The sequence below is a fragment of the Meles meles genome, chromosome 11 (assembly GCF_922984935.1).
Source record: "Meles meles chromosome 11, mMelMel3.1 paternal haplotype, whole genome shotgun sequence".
Classification (NCBI taxonomy): domain Eukaryota; kingdom Metazoa; phylum Chordata; class Mammalia; order Carnivora; family Mustelidae; genus Meles; species Meles meles.
This window is the reverse complement of record NC_060076.1, coordinates 12055439-12077194: the sequence shown is the minus strand read 5'-3', so window position 1 is coordinate 12077194 and position 21756 is coordinate 12055439. Positions and strand designations below refer to the sequence as shown.

At 40.4% G+C, this 21756-nt stretch overlaps 2 protein-coding genes across 2 annotated transcripts; both read left to right on the top strand.

The window, feature by feature from the left end:
- Nucleotides 1–12709: 12709 nt before the first annotated feature.
- Nucleotides 12710–13546, top strand: LOC123953394 (olfactory receptor 1G1-like). Its single transcript, XM_046023597.1, has one exon. The coding sequence runs from the start codon at nucleotides 12710–12712 to the stop codon at nucleotides 13544–13546; it is 837 nt and encodes a 278-aa protein (XP_045879553.1).
- Nucleotides 13547–17536: 3990 nt separating this feature from the next.
- Nucleotides 17537–18484, top strand: LOC123953146 (olfactory receptor 1N2-like). The gene has a single exon (XM_046023117.1). The coding sequence runs from the start codon at nucleotides 17537–17539 to the stop codon at nucleotides 18482–18484; it is 948 nt and encodes a 315-aa protein (XP_045879073.1).
- Nucleotides 18485–21756: the final 3272 nt, after the last annotated feature.

Genomic DNA, 21756 nt, shown 5'->3' with positions numbered 1-21756 from the left:
CCTCAGGTTGTTTTTCAGAGTCCATAGTCTCTTATGGTTCGCTTCCCCTCCCCAATGTCCATAGCCCGCTCCCCCTCCCCCAATCCCACCTCCCCGCAGCAACCCCCAGTTTGTTTTGTGAGATTAAGAGTCATTTATGGTTTGTCTCCCTCCCAATCCCATCTTGTTTCATTTATTCTTCTCCTATCTCCTACCCCCCCATGTTGCTTCTCCATGTCCTCATATCAGGGAGATCATATGATAGTTGTCTTTCTCCGATTGACTTATTTCACTAAGCATGATACGCTCTAGTTCCATCCACATCGTCGCAAATGGCAAGATTTCATTTCTTTTGATGGCTGCATAGTATTCCATTGTGTATATATACCACATCTTCTTGATCCATTCATCTGTTGATGGACATCTAGGTTCTTTCCATAGTCTGGCTATTGTAGACATTGCTGCTATAAACATTCGGGTACACGTGCCCCTTCGGATCACTATGTTTGTATCTTTAGGGTAAATACCCAGTAGTGCAATTGCTGGGTCATAGGGTAGTTCTATTTTCAACATTTTGAGGAACCTCCATGCTGTTTTCCAGAGTGGTTGCACCAGCTTGCATTCCCACCAACAGTGGAGGAGGGTTCCCCTTTCTCCACATCCTCTCCAGCATCTGTCATTTCCTGACTTGTTCATTTTAGCCATTCTGACTGGTGTGAGGTGATATCTCATTGTGGTTTTGATTTGTATTTCCCTGATGGCGAGTGACGTGGAGCACTTTTTCATGTGTCTGTTGGCCATCTGGATGTCTTCTTTGCAGAAATGTCTGTTCATGTCCTCTGCCCATTTCTTGATTGGATTGTTTGTTCTTTGGGTGTTGAGTTTGCTAAGTTCCTTATAGATTTTGGATACTAGCCCTTTATCTGATATGTCGTTTGCAAATATCTTCTCCCATTCTGTCAGTTGTCTTTTGGTTTTGTTAACTGTTTCCTTTGCTGTGCAAAAGCTTTTGATCTTGATGAAATCCCAACAGTTCATTTTTGCCCTTGCTTCCCTTGCCTTTGCCGTTGTTCCTAGGAAGATGTTGCTACGGCTGAGGTCGAAGAGGTTGCTGCCTGCATTCTCCTCAAGGATTTTGATGGATTCCTTTCTCACATTGAGGTCCTTCAACCATTTGGAGTCTATTTTCGTGTGTGGTGTAAGGAAGTGGTCCAATTTCATTTTTCTGCATGTGGCTGTCCAATTTTCCCAGCACCATTTATTGAAGAGGCTGTCTTTTTTCCATTGGACATTCTTTCCTGCTTTGTCGAAGATGAGTTGGCCATAGAGTTGAGGGTCGATTTCTGGGCTCTCTATTCTGTTCCACTGATCTATGTGTCTGTTTTTGTGCCAGTACCATGCTGTCTTGATGATGACAGCTTTGTAATAGAGCTTGAAGTCCGGAATTGTAATGCCACCAACTTTGGCTTTGTTCTTCAATATTCCTTTGGCTATTCGAGTACACAACCTAACCCTACACGTAAAGGAGCTGGAGAAAGAACAAGAAAGAAACCCTAAACCCAGCAGGAGAAGAGAAATCATAAAGATCAGAGCAGAAATCAATGAAATAGAAACCAAAAAAACAATAGAAAAAATCAATGAAACTAGGAGCTGGTTCTTTGAAAGAATCAATAAGATTGATAAACCCCTGGCCAGACTCATCAAAAAGAAAAGAGAAAGGACCCAAATCAATAAAATCATGAATGAAAGAGGAGAGATCACAACTAACACCAAAGAAATACAGACAATTATAAGAACATACTATGAGCAACTTTACGCCAACAAATTGGACAATCTGGAAGAAATGGATGCATTCCTAGAGACATATAAACTACCACAACTGAACCAGGAAGAAATAGAAAACCTGAACAGGCCCATAACCAGTAAGGAGATTGAAACAGTCATCAAAAATCTCCAAACAAACAAAAGCCCAGGGCCAGACGGCTTCCCAGGGGAATTCTACCAAACATTTAAAGAAGAACTCATTCCTATTCTCCTGAAACTGTTCCAAAAAATAGAAATGGAAGGAAAACTTCCAAACTCATTTTATGAGGCCAGCATCACCTTGATCCCAAAACCAGACAAGGATCCCACCAAAAAAGAGAACTACAGACCAATATCCTTGATGAACACAGACGCAAAAATTCTCGCCAAAATACTAGCCAATAGGATTCAACAGTACATTAAAAGGATTATTCACCATGATCAAGTGGGATTTATTCCAGGGCTGCAGGGTTGGTTCAACATCCGCAAATCAATCAATGTGATAGAACACATTAATAAAAGAAAGAACAAGAACCATATGATACTCTCCATAGATGCTGAAAAAGCATTTGACAAAGTACAGCATCCCTTCCTGATCAAAACTCTTCAAAGTGTAGGGATAGAGGGCACATACCTCAATATTATCAAAGCCATCTATGAAAAACCCACCGCAAATATCATTCTCAATGGAGAAAAACTGAAAGCTTTTCCGTTAAGGTCAGGAACACGGCAGGGATGTCCATTATCACCACTGCTATTCAACATAGTACTAGAAGTCCTAGCCTCAGCAATCAGACAACAAAAAGAAATTAAAGGCATCCAAATTGGTAAAGAAGAAGTCAAACTATCACTCTTCGCAGATGATATGATACTATATGTGGAAAACCCAAAAGACTCCACTCCAAAACTGCTAGAACTTGTTCAGGAATTCAGTAAAGTGTCAGGATATAAAATCAATGCACAGAAATCAGTTGCATTTCTGTACACCAACAACAAGACTGAAGAAAGAGAAATTAAGGAGTCAATCCCATTTACAATTGTACCCAAAACTATAAGATACCTAGGAATAAACCTAACCAAAGAGACTAAGAATCTATACACAGAAAATTATAAAGTACTCATGAAAGAAATTGAGGAAGACACAAAAAAATGGAAAAATGTTCCATGCTCCTGGATTGGAAGAATAAATATTGTGAAAATGTCTATGCTACCTAAAGCAATCTACACATTTAATGCAATCCCTATCAAAATACCATCCATTTTTTTCAAAGAAATGGAACAAATAATCCTAAAATTTATATGGAACCAGAAAAGACCTCGAATAATTGGGTTTTTTAATGACAATGATTGATGCTGTATAAAAGCAGGTAGGGAGATATTCTCAAGAGCTACTGAAAGTATAAATTGGCATAGATTTCCAGGAAATAAGCTTGTAATAAATATTATGAGCACAAAAATACTTGTACCTTATGACCTACTCTTTTCAAGGAAATAGTACAACAGTATTGTTAAGAATTTACCTATAATGATGTTACTCATAAGAGAAACAGAAACCACCCAAATTTCAACAACTGCAGCTTGGTTAATTAAATTATACTATGTCAGAATGATGGAGTAGTGTGTGGGCTTTCCAGTTATTTGATAACACATTTTAACATAGAATAATGTAAACAGAAAAATCATTTTTACTGAATTCATTATGAATTTATTCTTCATTATTCATAATACTTGGCTAAAAAAACTTAAGAACAAAATATAAAAAAAGTGGCTATCCCAAGATGATGGAATTATATATGATTGTCACTCACTTTCTTCAACATCCACTTTCCACTGGTATTTTTCACAATAAAATGTTACTTTGATAATCATAAATTGAAATATTTAAAACATTTAAAATCAATTTATTTTAGCCAATACCTATACTTTGGCTACCTGGAGTTTTCTGTGGAGATAAAATTAACCTTTCTTAAAACAAACAAACAAATAATGTTTCTCTTCTTTAAGAGAGAATTGCTAGAAAATTCCATGTGTTCAACAAATAGATGCTAGATGAGGTTATTATGTACAGATCTTCCTTGACTTACATTGGGGTTGTGTCCTGATAAGGCCATTGTAAGTTGAAAATATCCTAAGTGGAAAATTCACTTAATACACCTCACCTCACCTACTGAGCATCATAGCTCAGCCCAGCCTACCTTAAACATGCTCAGAACACTTACATTAGTCTACAGTTGGACAAAATCATCTAACACAAAGTCTATTTTATGACAAAGTGTTAACTATCTTATGTACTTTATTGAATAGTATCCTGAAAATGGAAAGGAGGATGGTGGTGTGGGACGGAAAGGTTCCAAGTGTATGGGTTGTTTCCCCTGTTGATCACGTGGCTGACTGGGAGCTGCTGCTGCTGGCGTCACAAGAGAGCACCATGATATGTGCCACAGATTGCTAGCCCAGGAAAAGATCAAAATTCAAAGTACTGTTTGTACTGAACGCATATCACTTTTGCAGCAGGTACAGTGAAAAAATCATGAAGTTGAACCACCAACCATCTGTATTCTGCTGCAAGGGAAAGAAGTAAGGGTCTTTTTAAAGAAAATGAAGTATTTTAAAAATAAAAGTAATTATTGCATCTGTTGTAGAAATCAGTTGTGATGTTTTCATTTGTCACTGAAAAGTTTCCTGTCTAACTACACAAGCATAAGGGGCCTGATATCATGATTATTCCAGCGTTAAGTCTACAGTTCATTATCTATTTTATTAATCAAGGTTCAGGGTAACAAAAAGAAACCACTGTTGGTATTTTAAGCAGAAATTAAGTTAATTTAGGGAATTGGGTCCTTACAAAGTCATTCACAGTTTTATAGAATGTCTCTAGGATGTCTTCAGGAATAACCTTAAGATCAGTAATAGGGGCGCCTGGGGGGCTCAGTGGGTTAAAGCCTCTGCCTTCGGCTCAGGTCATGATCCCGGGGTGTGGGATTGAGTCCCACATCGGGCTCTCTGCTCAGCAGGGAGCCTGCTCCACACCCCCACTCTCTGCCTGCCTCTCTGTCTACTTGTGATCCCTGTCACATAAATAAATAAAATCTTTTTTAAAAAAAAAAAGAACAGTAATAATGCGACCAATGTGAAGTAATGTATGTAATCAAGAAGGTGGGGAATCAGAACTTTGCCCCTGGAACTATTGGATTCAAGAGCATATCAGTGCAGCTGTGACCCAAATAACTGGAATCAGCATCAAAACTACCTCTTGATATCAACTAACCCGATGACTGGACCCAGAAAAGTGGGATCCAGCTACTATTCTCAATGCAACTGCCTCTCAGCATTATGCAACTACTGACTGGACACTGAAATTCTGCTATTGAAAAAATGCTCCATTAATACATCTGTCAATAGAAAAGGCAAAAAACAAAAATAAAAAAACAACAACTACAACAAAAACAAACAAATGCCCTTCACCTCATTTCAATATTCCAAATTTCACATAAGTGCATCTCTTCAGTAGAACTAAATTCACATCTAGGACCTGACCTGCAAAGGAATCTGGGAAAAGTATTCCTTTCTTCTTGCCAGCTTTTGAAATATAGGAAGGTACAGCAGAACAAGGTCAGATTGGATGGAGAGTGCCAACTGATTATTTCTCAAATATTTATTAATAAAAATATTAAAGAACAACTTTTCTCTTCCCCTAAATTGATATATCTGATCCACAGTAATTTACATTCTCCTATTGTCAAGGCAGAGGAACAAAGTACTGAGATATTTAGTATGGTCTGGATTTTTCAGTGCATATGGATTGGTGCTAAAGATCATAACATGCCAAGAGCGCTCACAGAAAATATAGAAAAGGAATTCCCAGGAAAAGGGTAAATATTTCAATAGTCAAACTAATGATCATGCTCTAAGTTTGCTGATAGAAATATATTAGAAGATGCTCAACATTATTAGTCATTAGCAAAATGCAAGTCAAAACCACACTGAGGGGTGCCTGTGTGGCTCTGTTGGTTAAGTAAGTACCCGACTCTTAATTTCAGCTCAGGTCATGATCTCAGGGTTGCAAGATCAAGCCCTGCATCAAACCCACTTAAGATTCACTCCCTCTCCCTCTGCCCTCCCCACAACTGTGCTCTCACTAGCTCTCTCTCTCTACCTCAAAGCAAAATTAAAAAAAAAAAAACACACACTGAAATTTCACTCTACACCCGCTAAGGTGACTAAAATAAAAAAGGCAGACAATACCAAGTGCTGATGAGAATGGGGGGAAACTGGAACCCTAACTTCGCTGATGGGAAAGTGAAATGGTACTGGCAGTTTAGAAACAAGTTAGGAAACTAGTTCATCTTCTCCAAAATTTAAAAATAGTTTTGCCACATGATCGAACAATTCCACACTTAGTTATATATCCAAAAGAATTGAAAACATTGTCCCTACAAAAACTTCCACATTCGTGTTCATACTAGCATCACTCACAATAGACAAAAAGTGGAAACAACTCAAATATCCATCAACCAATAAATGATAAACAAAATGTAGTTCATCTACACAATGGAATATTATTCATCAATAAAAAGAAATGAAATATTGGTTCATGCTGCAACATAAGTAGATGTTGAAAACATTAAGCATAATTTAAGTCAAACAAAAAAAACCTCAATTATATTACTCCATTTTTATGAAATGTCCAGAATAGGAAAATCCACAGGAAGCAAAGGTAGGTTGGTGGTTTCCAAGGGCTGGGGGCAAGGTGGGGTAAGGACTGACTACTAGGTGTGCAATAATACACAATTTATAATTGTGTAAAAATTAAGAAACACATATGGTTAAATTTAACAAAATACATGTACACCAGTACATTAAAAACTCCAAAATATTCATGACTGAAATTAAAGCAGACTTAAATCCATAAAGATATGTACCTAGCACATGGATTGAATGATTTAATATTATTATGGTGCTAAGTTTCCCCCAAAAATGCTCTATAGGTTCAGTGTGATCGAAGTCAAAATATCAGCAGACTAGTTTTAGAAGATAATGCTTAATTTTACATGGAAATAAAAAGAAATCAGAATAGCCAAAACAACTTAAAAATGAAAAGCCTGGCAGAAATACTCCAGTTAATTTCAACGCTTTTTATAAATCATAGCAATGAAAATAATAATGTACAAAAATAGGAATAGAGATCAGTGGAACAGAATGAACAATCCTAAAATAGACCAATACATATATGATCAACTAATATTTTACAAATGTGCAGACATAATTCAATGTGGAAAGGATATTGCTTCAACAAATGGTGTCGGCATGATTCAATATCTATCTATCTATTTCTATATATATTTTTAATATATACTAAATGAACATAGACTCTTTACACTGTACCACATACAAAATGTAGCTGGAATGGGTCAAATGTGTAAGAACCATTAGAAGAAAACACTGGACAACAACTTGATAAACATGGGGTAGGAAAAATTTTCTTAAATAGGACACAGAAATCTAGAAAAATTTATAATTTGGACTTCTTAGAAATTAAGGGGTGCCTGGGTGGCTCAGTGGGTTGAGCCTCTGCCTTCGGCTCAGGTCATGATCTCGGGGTCCTGGGATCGAGTCCCGCATCGGGCTCCCTGCTCGGCAGGGAGCCTGCTTCCCTCTCTCTCTCTCTCTGCCTGCCTCTCTACCTACTTGTGATTTCTCTCTGTCAAATAAATAAATAAAATCTTTAAAAAAAAAGGAATTTTGAAGACAAAAAGGAAAAAGAACCTTAGGTTAAGCAAATGATAGAAGAAAGGGGGAGTCATGAAGCACAAAAATGTCTTATCCTGCACAGAGGAGAGACCAAAGTAATTGTGTTTAAATGTATAGATCTAAATTAATGATTCAAACACTAAACATTTGCTAAAGTAACTGTGACTGATTTTACAATAATAAATTAATGACTACTGAAAAAAAAGAAAAAGAAAGAAAGAAAATGTAAAATGTATCTGCTCTTCAAAAGAGACTCTTAATAAAATGAAAAAAACAAGCCTCAGGCAGAAAGTATTTGCCCAAGGTATTTCTTATAAAGACTAGAATCCAGAATATTTACAGAGGACAAGCAACCTAATTATTTTTAAAAGTACATGTAGAAGAATTAAATAGGTATTTCATGAAAGAAGATACATAGCAAATCAGCATGTGTAAAGACACTCCACATCATTGGTCATTAGACAAATGGAAATGAAAGCCACTAGAACATATGGCGATGAACCCACTAGAATGCCTTAAGTTGCAACAACAGCTGGTGTGAGGACTTTGGAGAGTGGAATTCTCATACATTTCTGGTAGTAATACAACTGTAGAGTCATTCTGGGCAACAGTGTGGCAGCTTCTCATGAGGTTAAAGATACACTTGACCCAACAATTCCACTCCTAAGTACTTACCCAAGACAAAGGAAAATGTCACACAAAGACTTGTATGTGTGGCTATTCATGTACACACACAAAGGGGGCAAAGGTGACCTTGCAGTGAGTGAAAGTGATATGCAGTGAAGAAAGGATGGCCTTTCCAACAAATGACGCTAAAGGAACTGTGTGTCTCTACAGAAGAAAGACGAATGATAACTCACAGTATTAAAAACAATTACTTCCAGAGGGATAATAATAGATCTAACTATATATAAGGTAAAAGACAAGAGCTCTTTGGAAAAAACAGAATATTTTTATATATTTGGCCAGATTGACACCAAATACAAAGAGTACTCATCATCAAGGAACAAACAGATTAACTGAAGTATATTACATTTATGATTTGTTATTCATCAAAATATATCATTTATACCATTTAGACAGTGGAAAGGCAACACACAGAGTAGAAGATTCTCTCTCTCTCTCCCTCTTTTTCGCTCTTCCTCTCTACTTATCTATCCATCTATCTTTAACAAATAAATCAAATTCAGAACATATGAAAGATCTTCCAAATCAACAAGACAAAAGAAAGAAAATGCAAAGAAAAATTAGCACGTGATTTGAATAGCTACTTCACACAAGAAGATTTCCAAAGAAAAATGTACATATTAAAAGGTGTTCAAATTCAGTTGATATAAAAGAAACCCAAGTTGAAAACCACAATAAGATACTATTACACACCCACCAGCATTGTGAACATTTAAAAGATTAACAATCTGAGTCTTGCAGATGATGTAGAACTAATACCTCCTTAGGCTACAAATGGGGTTATGCATTGGTATAAACCCTCTGGAGTACCACTGGGTAGTACCTGCAAATATACTTCCCATGCCACAGCATTTCCATTCCTTGGTATGTAATCCAGAGAACTACATATATATGCCTCTCAAAAGATATTTACAAGAATATCCACAGCAGCCTTATTCATAATAGTCCCAAACTGGAAAAAACCTAAGTGCTCACCCCCATTATAATGGGCTAGAAATCGAGGTATAATCACATAATGGAATTCTAAACAGAACCAGAATAAAATAAACAAAATATATATTAAATGTTTGATGAATGTCACAAATAAATCACCCCAAACTGATAAATTGGTCTACATTAAAATTCAGAATTTCTGTTCGACCAGACACTCTCATTACATTTTATGAAGACCATAACACACAGAGGGGTTAGAAAATGGGCCAACATAATCTCAAGTTCAGATGAAAAAATAGATGCCTATTTACCCACGAAGTTATATTTAACTTCCTTCTGAGTTACAGACTGCAGTGACTAGAATGACAGTATCAAGGCCAGAGCAGTGCCTCCCAAGGCGAAGGACAAAGGGAACACTCTCTGGGAGTGTGCAGGTAGAACAGGGCCACACTGGAAAACAGCAGTGCCCTCCTCTCCTTAGGGATTCAGAGACAATTAGTCCTCTCTTCCCACTAAGGAGAACACTGGAGCATTCCGGTAAATATTCCCAGTGTGGGTCCCCCCCTCTCAGTTACATTTACTGTGACTCCAAAAATCCACCCCGCAGTTGCCTACCACACTCGATTTCATTTCCATCACATAAGGGACACAGCCTGAGCCTCCAGATGGGGCTGTGATGTGAATTTGCATAGTCCAAGGAGAAAGTGTTTGGACCACAGAAACCGGCTGCTCAAAAACGTGTGAGATTGGTTGAGAACGGTTGGGAAAGTGCTGAGTCAGAGTTCACATCAGAGCTCAAGTCTGGACTTTATACTTACCAGCTGCTTCATTTGGGACAAATTCCTTCACCTCAGTTTCCTTATCTGAAAACCAGAGAGTTCACCTAATAAGACAGTGAAAATACAACGAGGTAAGTAAAGCCATTTCAGCATAGAGCACCTGGCAGATAACAGTCAATACTCATTCACACTCCATGGGGTGATCACTGAGTCATTTCGTAATAAACCCGGAGCTAATAGCTGGCCCTTCGACACCCAGGTCTGTACTGCTGGGAACTAAGTCATTTCTGCCCCCTGTTCTGGGGGAAACAGACTAGAAAATGAGATTATGCTGGAAAATCAGGAGGCAGCTACTCTGCATCTTTCTGGAATGCCACACCCCCAACTGCTCTTTTCTCAGAGTCTCTTTCAATGTCCCCACTGTAGATGCATCTCAGTTTCTGTCCATCTGTAACAAAGGTTAACACGAGGCCGGGGGCTGGAATGCTACTACTTTTGTTTATTCTATAGGAACTTCAATTTCTACTGTACTTAGGTCTTCGGGTCTCAAATCTAACTGGCTAAACTCCCTGTATCTCTAACTCCAAGTTTCAAAAAGACAACCTGACTGACTCAGGTTGATTCAGTAGACCCCGTGGTTCAGTCACCTGCGGCCAGAGATCCTGGCTCCTAAGTTATGCAACTCTTCTTGCTCACTGTTCTCAGGACACATGGTCCTCTCCTGCCTGCCAGACCGTTTACCACGTGACGAATGTCACAGGTGCTGGGTAGTTTACTATCCTACTGTCAGAGCTAATTACTACTTCAGAGCCTCAGTTTTATCTAAGTTTCTCAAAGAATGATCCCCTGGCCTCTGATCTAAATTAGGTCCTCCAATTATACTTTCTTGGTGATACAACCATACCTCTGCTTTTCGGTACTAATCAGAGTTTCTGACTATATGTTCACATGTTAAGTTGTTCATTGTCAGTCCCTTCAATTAGCCTGAAAGCCCAGGGACTGTGCCTGTTCTGATTAGCCTTAAATATCCAGTGCGCACAAGCATTTCTGCCATAAGGTAGGCGATCAGCAGATGTCGGAATAGAGGAACAATTGCAAACACAGCTCCCTAGACCCTGTAGACACTGTAGAGGCATTCTAAAGGATGGATCAACACCACATGTACATTCCCAAAGTATGGAGAAATACCCAAAGTACTCCCAAAGTTGACAAGTATCTATAGTACCCATGAGAAAACAAAGATCTGCCTGTCTTAGGAAGGAGAATTGCATAGTGGACTGACTTCCGGGTTTGGCAGAAAAGAGATCTTATTAGCTGTGTGATCTCAGGCTGGTCAGTTAGCCTCTCTGAGCCCTGTTTCTTGATCTGAAAAGTGTGAGGGAAATACTTAGCACAGGGGTGGTGTGGATTAAATGACACTAGTCATTGGCATACTGTAGACACATCATAAATGACTTTTATTCATACATTTTTGCAAATGGGCCGTAAATGCCTTTTCCCCTTCATTCTCTCCCCAGCTGGGGATAACAGAGTTATCCATGTCTCTGGCACCTCTCTTCCTGGTCTTTTAACATTTCCAGGACATTCCAGGGCTTCTGCCAATTAAGAAATAGTCTAGAGATCATTTCTGTTATTCTTGTAGCTGTACAGCTTTTAAACAGCCCCTGTGGGTAAAAGAAATCACCTTAATTCTTTCCTGTTCACTTCACACAGTTTTACTATTTGTACCTTGAAGGCGCAGGTGCAGCCGGGGAAGTCAAGGGCCATTTACTAGGGCCCAGATCTACCGCTTGTGGTTCCTTGCGCAAGGTCCCCAAACTCTCCAAAACCAAGCCCAAATCCATCCACTTCACTCTATCTCCCCAGCTGCCTTTCTGAGCCCCACATGTGCTTTCTTACTGGCCTGTCTTGTTTTCTGGTCCCTACAGCAGTTCTCTTCAGAGCAGCAGGATGCTCTTTCCATACCTGAGGTCAGATCATGGTTGTCTGCTGCTTAAACAGCCCCCACACCCACGGCTCTCTGATGGCTCTAAGAATCTGCACTCCATGCCATTCTCTAACCTGCCCACCTCCTCACCCACTTGTCTGCCGCTCCTGTCCTAACTCACCACACTTGACCCCCCTTGCCTTCTTCCTGCTTCTCCAAATGTATGTGCTCCTTCCCATGTTTGCACTTACGGTTCCTTGCAACTGAAACACTCTTCCACGAAATTCTTTACTTGGCTGGCCCCATCGTACGCATTCCTCCCTAGTCCTTCGCTGACCACAACATTTAGAGTAATCTGCTAGTCACTGCTACATTTTGTTTTCAGTTGAGCAACCCATTCTTGTTTATTTAAGTGTTTGTTACATGGCTCCTGGTTCCTCCAGCTAGAATACTATCTACACGAGGGCAGGGGCCCTGCTGTATTTGTTACCGTTGTCTCTCTAGTCCTTGAGAGCAGAGACTGACACACAGTAAGTACTGGTTGAATGTGGAATGAATAAATGAATTAGTTCTGGGTGCCTGATCAGAGGCAGATTGGTAAAGAGGTTATCATCACAGACTCTAAAGTCAGAATTGCCAGATGTAAACTTTACCTCCACCACTTTCTCAGGTGACTCAGTTCTTTCATCAATAAAATGGGCATAACAATGACTATCTCATAGCATTCTTTCAGATGTTAATGAGAATATCCATCTTTATTTTAAGTCTTTGTTTCTATCTAGACAATACCAGGGCCGGAAACGTTTGTGAAGTGTCATCCTTCATTTTGTTCCTTAGTTACACCAGTGACATGAAACCAGGAAACCACACAATGAGTGTCTCTGAATTCTTCCTCCTGGGCCTGTCTGAGCAGCAGGAACAGCAACCCCTCCTCTTCGGCATCTTCCTGAGCATGTACCTGGTCACTGTGCTGGGGAACATTGTCATCATCCTGGCCATTGTCTCTGACTCACACCTGCACACCCCCATGTACTTCTTCCTGGCAAACTTCTCCCTTACTGACTTGTGTTTAGCATCTACCACAGTCCCCAGGATGCTGGCGAACATCCAGGCTGATAGGAAAACCATCACTTATAGTGGATGCCTGTCTCAGATCTACTTCTTCCTATGGTTCATCCGTCTAGATGTTTTCCTCCTGGCAGTGATGGCATATGACCGGCTTGTAGCTATCTGCCACCCCCTTCACTACACCTTGGTCATGACTCCCAGATGCTGTACTCTGCTGTTGGTCATGTCCCTAATACTCACTCAGTCATACTCTCTGACCCACACCATTCTCCTGGCTCAGTTATCCTTCTGCACTGACAATATTATCCCCCACTTCTTTTGTGAACTTCTCCCCCTGTTGAAGCTTTCTTGTTCCAATACTTATGTCAACCAGTGTGTGCTAATGTACTGGGGAGGGGCCTTAACCATCTTGATCCCTTTGCTAATTATCATTTCTTATGTCCGCATCATGGCTGCCATAATGAGAGTCCCATCAGCGAGTGGGAAGTGGAAGGCCTTCTCCACCTGCAGCTCCCACCTCTCAGCCGTTTGCTTGTTCTATGTGTCTGCTATTGGGGTCTACTTCATTCCCTCCTCTGCTGATTCAGCCAGCAAGGACAGGATTGCAGCAGTGATGTAGGCTGTGGTGACTCCCATGCTGAATCCGTTCATCTATAGCCTGAGAAACAAAGACATGAAGAGTGCCCTGGGGAGACTCTTGAGTGGAAGGGCACTGTGATCTCCATGGGACCAAGGACATCATCCTGGGAATTCAGGGGATATCAACTAATAGAGTTATCTTGGTGCCTATCCAAATCCTGCATCTGCTTCCTGCCAGCTTTCCAACCTACAGCAAATTAAGTAACCTCAGTGAGCCACAATTTCCCTACTCACAAAAGAAGGTAATAAAATATTCTCTATCATGTCAACTATACTAAAATTAAAAAATTTAAAAATATATTCTCCATCATGCAGTGTTTCTGGAAAAATCAGGAGAAAAATATGCAAATTTTCTCCTTCTAGGCATTTTAGATCTTCATTCTCTTTAGCAATGTTCAACATATTTCTTTGAGGTAAATATTTGCATTGTACAGCAGAGAATACAATGACTCAAAAAGGTTAAATTACTTATAGGATGTAACACAGCTACTAAGTGGCAGAGCCAGAATTTGAACCCAGGTATCTGGTTCCAAAATGCACACCCTTAATGGTTACACTACGCCTAAATGGATATGAAATCACAAATTTCTCTCAATTACTAGTTTGTTTTCTTTTCTGGCTTCTGTCACATTGTTCACATATACATTTCCATTCAGCAACTTCTCTCTCAATACTACCAGATGACTTGAGGATGGGGTAAGGCAAATCAGAACCTAGGACAGAAGTCTAAACAGCCTCAGAGATCCTCAGACTTCCCCAAGAGACCAGGCCCTCTGCTTGAGCTTTGAGCACAAAGCTTGAGTAACCGGCTATTCTGAAATGACTTAGGAATCAAGCCACATGATCAGAGAGAAAGGTCCTTGGACCACATTAGTTGGGTTCTCACCACGTTTCTTTTATGAGGCCATCATTCTTCAGTCAGTACAATGCCAACAACCTATGTTCAGATACATTTTTAAATACATCGATTTCATTACTGCATCCCCCCTGGGGGGAGGGTCTATCCTAACAACCTGCAGAGGATTTTTCAATAACCCACAGGAGAAACTTTGGAAACGTCACTACACTCCATCAATTTCTTCCCTGCATAATTATGACACTGAAATCTCATTCTCTGACAAACTCAGATTTTTTCAATAATTTTTTAAGCAAAACTAAGGCTTACATTGGAATCACAAATACCCGGTTTATGTATCAGTTTCAGTATTCACTTCCTGAATGACTTCTAGCTACCCACCAATGCCCCTTTTCCAAATATAAACAAGTGAATAGTATTAGTAACTATAGTAACTACCATCTAAGGCTGTTATGAGAAATCAAAAAGATAACACATGTAAAGTGCTTAGTCTGTCTTTAACACATATGCTGCAATCTTCAAGTTCTGCTTAAAACACAAATCACATGTAAGTTTCTCTTGTCCTCCTGGACAGATGAATCCAGGAGGACTTCACTGAGGGGGTAACATTTGTGATGGGTTTTGAAGTATGGATTTGTTACTGCAAAACAGAAAAGAGAAGTTTTTCAAGGCAGGAGGAAAAGAATACAGAAAAGCACAAATTTATGTCAAGACAGGAAATGAGAAGTTACTGGTCTGTAGGTGTGTTGACATGGGGATGTAATATTCCTGATCTTGGGGCATCCAAACATTTCCTGATGTAGTCAGTTTTTACAATGTACACAGACTGGGTACTGCCACCTAAAATGGTCCCTGGCCATTAACTCACTGGTCAGTGCATACTTATGGTTCACATGATCTTCAAATACTAGAAAGCAAGAAGGGTGATGAAATAAACATCTGGTAGACTTCAGGCAGCAGGAAAAGTCAGGGATTTGCTGCCGCTGTTGTAACCCTGGTTGGCATCACCAGAAGGCACAGGTAGGAGCAGAGAATTGCAGTTGCAGGCACCATTCAAAGAGGAGGTGGTCCAGAGCCACTGAGTGCTGAGACACATCCCTGGTATCTTTTGAAAGCTGGAGGCTAAGGTTCTGGTATCAGAGATTCATTCACTAGAACAAGCCTCCCATTTCCTAAAGTGGCCTCACCCAATTGATGGCGTGGTGACCACAGAGCAGGAGTGAGCCTACCCAAAACCCAAGAGTCAGCTGAGCCAAATCTGAAATGTTAACCCAAAGAAATGTAAACTAAGTAAAAGGTGGTGGTTGTTGTCTAAACACTAAGTTTGGGGGTGTTTTGTTACACAGCACCTGACAGCTGATAAGATCTGCTCTGAGAGACAACAGTTGCCTTCCTCACAGTGAGTCTCCACCCAGCCTTCTGCCCCCACACCACATTCCCGCTCAGAGTCATCTTCCTTAGTCCCATGGGACTCTCACTTTTAATATTCTTGTGATTGTCTAGATTTTTTGATCCCCTCCTTTTGTCTAGGATTATTTTGGTGGGTGGGAGCTGGCAGTCTAAAAAGCTGATCACCCTCTTAGCAGGAACTTGAAACCTGAAGGCTCATAGAATTGAAACAACCCACCCCAGGACAGCAAGGCCAGGACACCTTCTGTCCAGGTTGGAATCAAAGTTTGTTTTTTTCCACCTCCCATTTGGAGCCCCTTCTGCCCCAGTTACCAGCTTTTCCAGCAGATTCCCCAGAGCAGCCACCACACTAAGAATGGAGATGCACACACATCCCTGGGGACAAAATTTATCAAATGCAAACCCAGCAACATGCCATGCGTTCCCTCTGCACATGCTCCTCGGTGAGTGCTGGCCTAGGGAGCCAAACCATGAAGCTGCAACAATTACTTCAGATTTGTCTCTGAGGACCAGCCTGAAGAATCACATTCCTGGGGCACAGAACCTAGAAATACTTCTGTGACAATGTGGGAAGCACATCCAACCTCCCCCTCTGCAGTCTGGGCTGCTGCTCTCTGGCTGGCCTGGTGTAGCCCGTGGTCCTGGGGCCACTGCTCTCTCATTTGCTGTAGGCTAAGAAGAACCTGCAGGCCCAAAGCAAGGTCCTGTGAGACCAAACTGAGAACAGGTGCAGGGGGGTTGACTTTGATGGTGGATGCTGGTCTGGGCCAGATACCTGTGGTGAGTGCTCCAAGAAAAAGACAGGGTTGTCTGTTCCTTCTGATACCCACAGAAGATACCAGTCAGAGTCCCTGTCTCCTGCCCATCCTGGGATGGGCAGTGGAAACTACTTCCTTAGAGAGAAAGTCACCTCCATCTGCCCCGGCAGAGGATGGGGTTAAGCAGAGTTGGCCTTGATTCAGGGTGTCGAGGAGCATGAGAAATGGCTTCAGACCCCCATGCTATATTCACGTCTTCTTTGCAGTATTATGCAAATGACTTAATTTCACTGAATTTCAGTAACTCATTAGTGAAATGTATGTAATAAAATGAATGGGTTTTCGATTAGATGCTGCACTGTGTAGTGCTTAGAATTCAAAGTGTTGGCTCTTACTGTTCACAGTTTAAATGGGCTTAGGACCTGGAAGTCAGGGATGAGGATCTCAGTGAACATATAGAAGTGACGGAGGTATCCTGAAACTTATCTCTCCAACAGCTACCTATCACCTTGCTTTTGCATTTTAAAGTTTTTTGTTTTGTTTTCATTTGAGACAGAGCGAGAAAGAGAGAGAGAGAGCATGAACAGAGGAGAGAGGCAGAGGGAGGGGGAGAATCAGACTCCCCACTGAGCCTGGACACCCATGTGGGATTCCATCCAAGGACCCTGAGGTCATGACCTGAGCAGATGACATGCACTTAACCAACTGAGCCACCCAAGCATCCCCGCTTCTGCATTTTAACCTCTCAGCCAGCTTGCTCTCCCTTCTTGGGTGGATTGAAAAGTAGGGAGCAATGCAGACCTTGGAGCAAAGGTCCAGGAAATTGGAATAGAGACATATGTGAAGTGGGTGGGGGGTGTTTCTTTTAGAGAAGGCTACAAGTACCAACTTTTTTTTTTAACACTATTTAACTTGTTTTTTCTCTCCTTCCAGAAGGAGTAGTGGCATGGACAGAATCAACCAGTCCAGTGTCACTGAATTCCTCCTCTTGGGTCTTTCTGAGAGGCCAGAGCAGCAGCCTCTCCTATTTGCTATCTTTGTGGGCATGTACCTGGTCACCATCATGGGGAACCTGCTCATCATCCTGGCCATTGGCTTTGACCCACACCTCCACATGCCCATGTACTTCTTCCTGGCCAACCTCTCTTTTGCTGATGCCTGCTTTTCTTCCACCACCGTCCCCAAGATGCTGGTGAACATCCAGACACAAAGTCAGACCATCCCATATGGAGGGTGTTTGGCCCAGATGCACTTCTTCATGACATTTGGAGCACTGGATGACTTCCTCTTGGGGGTGATGGCCTATGACCGCTATGTGGCCATCTGCAGGCCTCTTCACTACTCCACACTCATGAGGCCCCTGGTGTATGTGTTCCTTCTGGTGGCATGCTGGCTTCTCACCAACCTCGCTGCCCTCCTGCACACTCTGCTTATGGCTAGGCTTTCTTTCTGTGCAGGCAACAGCATCCATCACTTCTTCTGTGATGTGGTCCCTCTGCTGCAACTGTCTTGTTCAGACACCAGCACCAACCAGGTAGCCCTATTCGCTGTGGGCTCCATGATCCTTACTGGTCCTCTCTCTCTGATCATTTTGTCATATGCACACATCATCTCCACCATCCTCAGGGTCCCATCTGCCTCTGGGAGGCAGAAGACCTTCTCTACTTGTGGGTCCCACCTCACTGTTGTCTTCCTGTTTTATGGCACAGCAATTGGTGTCTATCTTTTTCCCCCTTCATCTCACTCCGGGGGTAAGGACAGGGTTGCAGCTGTATTTTACACCGTTGTGACTCCTATGCTGAACCCCTTCATTTATAGCCTCAGGAACAGTGATATGAAGGCTGCACTGAGAAACCTTTTTGGAATCCATACATTGTCTTCTCAGGGACTTTGAGCCTATGTCCATATTTTGACATTGCGCTCTGGAAAACCCATGTGTTTGTGAAGCAACACCATCACCTATTACGTTTGCTTAGGTTTCAAAAGAAGGGATCCAAGATCATTCTCTTAAACTTCAAATATAACAGTGTGTAATGGGTATATTTCATAAAGTACTTGTGCTATGTTATAAATGTGAATATTTCCCTGGTGTTGTGTAGGGTGATCTAAGCTACACGGGGCTAAGGTCAATTAGAACTTCTGTTTGCTATTATCCTAATGCATGTATATTTTTTAACCTATGATTCAATCAGAAATAACTGATCTCCAAATACTATATCTGGCACAGGAGGCACTGATTCCATGCCTTTATGGAATTCCCTGATAGAATTCAACATGGCATGCAGCTGTACCTACATGCAATTAACTAAATACAAGTTCCATCATCATGATTTCTCCATAAAGCTTATTATCTCTTTTATTCTATGTTCTTAACTCTCTAAATGTATTATGCCATTTAGTTCTCCAATTATAATGATCTTGGGTTAAATGCTATGATCATTATATTTTACAGATGGAGACCAAAGCTAATAAGTGGGGAAAGAAATATTAAATTTATTCCTAGTCTGACTCTGGTGTTCAAAATCCTGCATACTTTAGTGTCCTGCTTCTTGGTGCTAATGTTTGTGGAAAGAGACATATTCACTTTAAGCTAGTATGTACACTGATGCCTACCATATGCCAGGCACTGTGCTATGCACTACTGGTAAAATGTAAAAATGAATGAGATATTGTCAGTCCCTATACATGGTATAGACATACACGTCTCCAATTTACTCAGATGGTGACCAATCAAGTCAGATGGTGATAGTTGCAATGACAAAAAGTAACCTGCATAACCATGGTCAGGCATAGTTTTATCCATGATGTGACATTTTGTCAGCTCACTGGAACCCGGGAGGAAAGAAAAGTGAGGATTCCACAGGGACAGGCTGTTTACAATGGGGGGCATGCATGTTGTTGGAGCCATGCCAGCCCAACCTTGGAAGTGTTTCGTAGTGGTCTCTCTAAATATGGGTCTCAGGTTTTCTTTCCCAGTTCTGTTGGCCAATTCTCTCGGCCAGTTTCGTTCCTTGTAGCCATCTGTCATTGTCAGTGCTTTTGAATTCTAGCTGTAGATTAGTATTTTCTGGAGCTTTAGAACTCTCTAGAGAAAGATCCTAGTATTTTTTATAAACACAAAACAAACAGATAATTCTAGTGCAACCAGGTTTGACAATCCTGTTCTGGGACATCCTTCATGGCAGCAAAAGGGCAGATGAAATAAGGTATGAAAATACTTACCTCATTATTTACCCTTTCAAGGTAAAAATCAGTGAGGGATTGAGCATGTTGACAGCACCAAGAAGTTCCTGAATACTTAGCCCTGGTTGAATCCTTTTATATCTTACTCAATTTTTTATTCTTTGTTTGCTGTAATTTACTAGCTTTCCATAAAACCCTTCTGGACCTGCTATCTTTGAATAATGCTTGGTTTACTTTTATGCATGATTTCCAATTATACTAACAATATTATCCGAGTGAGGCATTCATCACTTTCAAAGAATCTGCTTATATTCTTATCTTTGGGCTTCTACCTCTGTTCAAAAAAGGCAAGCAAGTGGATGCTCTGCACACTGGATTTTTTCCTTGTTTCTCTTCCTTAGAATCACTCCCGGGTGGGGTTGTATATGGCAGTGGACATCCAGGCAGTGGACATCCGTCCATTTTCAATTCATTACACCATATCATGATTTTATCCATGAACCAGGTTCAAGTGTTTTCCACCCCAAAAGACCAACGGTGTGAGCTGAGTGAAAAGAAACTGAAATCTAGGTGCAGGACATGGGGATCTTGACCATTCCTGTTGCCTTGTGCTCTCTGGACCTGCTTCAGCCTAATCCCAAATGGAACATTTCCACTCTTTGTATGCATATGATGCCATACTGGAGAATGGGATGGGGGGGCAGAGTGTATGCATATTTTTGGCATTGGTAGTTTATATCAGAAAGTTAGATAAAGTGCTTTATCAATTACACTCATCCCTGCAATATATGAATAAGTGTGGTGCACTTCCTCAGTTACACTTATACTGTCCATCTTCTCCACTGGACACATTCTTCTGTGTTTGTAGAAATCATGTGTTGTGGTTTTTATGTGAATTTGTCTGAGAACTCATGTAGTTTATCTCTTGTGCATATGCTTATTGATCATTTGCCCATTTTCTCTCATAACAACCATGTTCCCATTCTTTTGCTGCTGTTTAATTAGGTATTCTCCTTTTTAAACATTAATTTGTAAAAATTATTTATATATTGTAGATAGGAGTCCTTTGCTAAATATATGTATTGAGGATTTTTTTCATTATGTAGCTTGCTTTTTATGGTCTATTTTGAGTTAATTTTGAGTAATTAATACACAAAAAAAGATTCAACTTCATTCTTTTGCATGTAGTGTTCCCAGAGCCATTTATTTAAAAAAATATTTCTTTCCCCTACTGATTTGTCTTGGCACCTTTTAAAAATCCTGCTGGATATAAATATGAGGGATTACTTCTGGATTTTCAGCTCTGTCCCATTGGTCTAAATCTATTTTCATGCCCATATCATACTATCCTGATTACTGTGCTTTTGTAGTAAGATTTGAAATCAGGACATATGGATCCTGACACTTTGTTCTATTTCTCTGAGATTGTTTTTGTTAGTTGGGATCCCTTTAATTTCTATATATAGTTTAAAATCAGCTTGTCAATTTCTGTAAAGAAAGCTGGGATTTTAATAGTAATTATGTTGACTATATAGATCAGTTTGGAAAGTATTGTCATCTTGATAATATGAACTATCTCAAGCCATGAACATGGGATGTATTTCCATTCATTATGTGTTTAATTTCTTTCAACAATATATTTTGTTGTATTTATATTATGAATTTTCCACTTGTTTTGATGCATTTATTCTTAAATATGCTATTCTTTTTTATCCTATTGTAAATGGAATTGTTTCTTTTCTTGTTGTTATGTTAGTTACCATACAGTACGTCATTAGTTTTAGATGTAGTATTTCAAGATTCATTGTTTACATGTAACACCCAGTGCTCCATGCAATACGTGCCCTCCTTAATACTCATTACCAGGCTAACCCATCCCTCCATGCCACCTCCCCTCTAGAACCCTCAATTTGTTTTTCAGAGTCCACAGTCTCTCATGGTTCTTCTCCCCCTCCAATTCCTGAACCCCTTCATTCTTCCCTT

Coding starts and splice junctions, on each gene's coding strand:
- LOC123953394 (XM_046023597.1), top strand. CDS start 12,710: ATGAAACCAGGAAACCACACAATGAGTGTCTCTGAATTCTTCCTCCTG.
- LOC123953146 (XM_046023117.1), top strand. CDS start 17,537: ATGGACAGAATCAACCAGTCCAGTGTCACTGAATTCCTCCTCTTGGGT.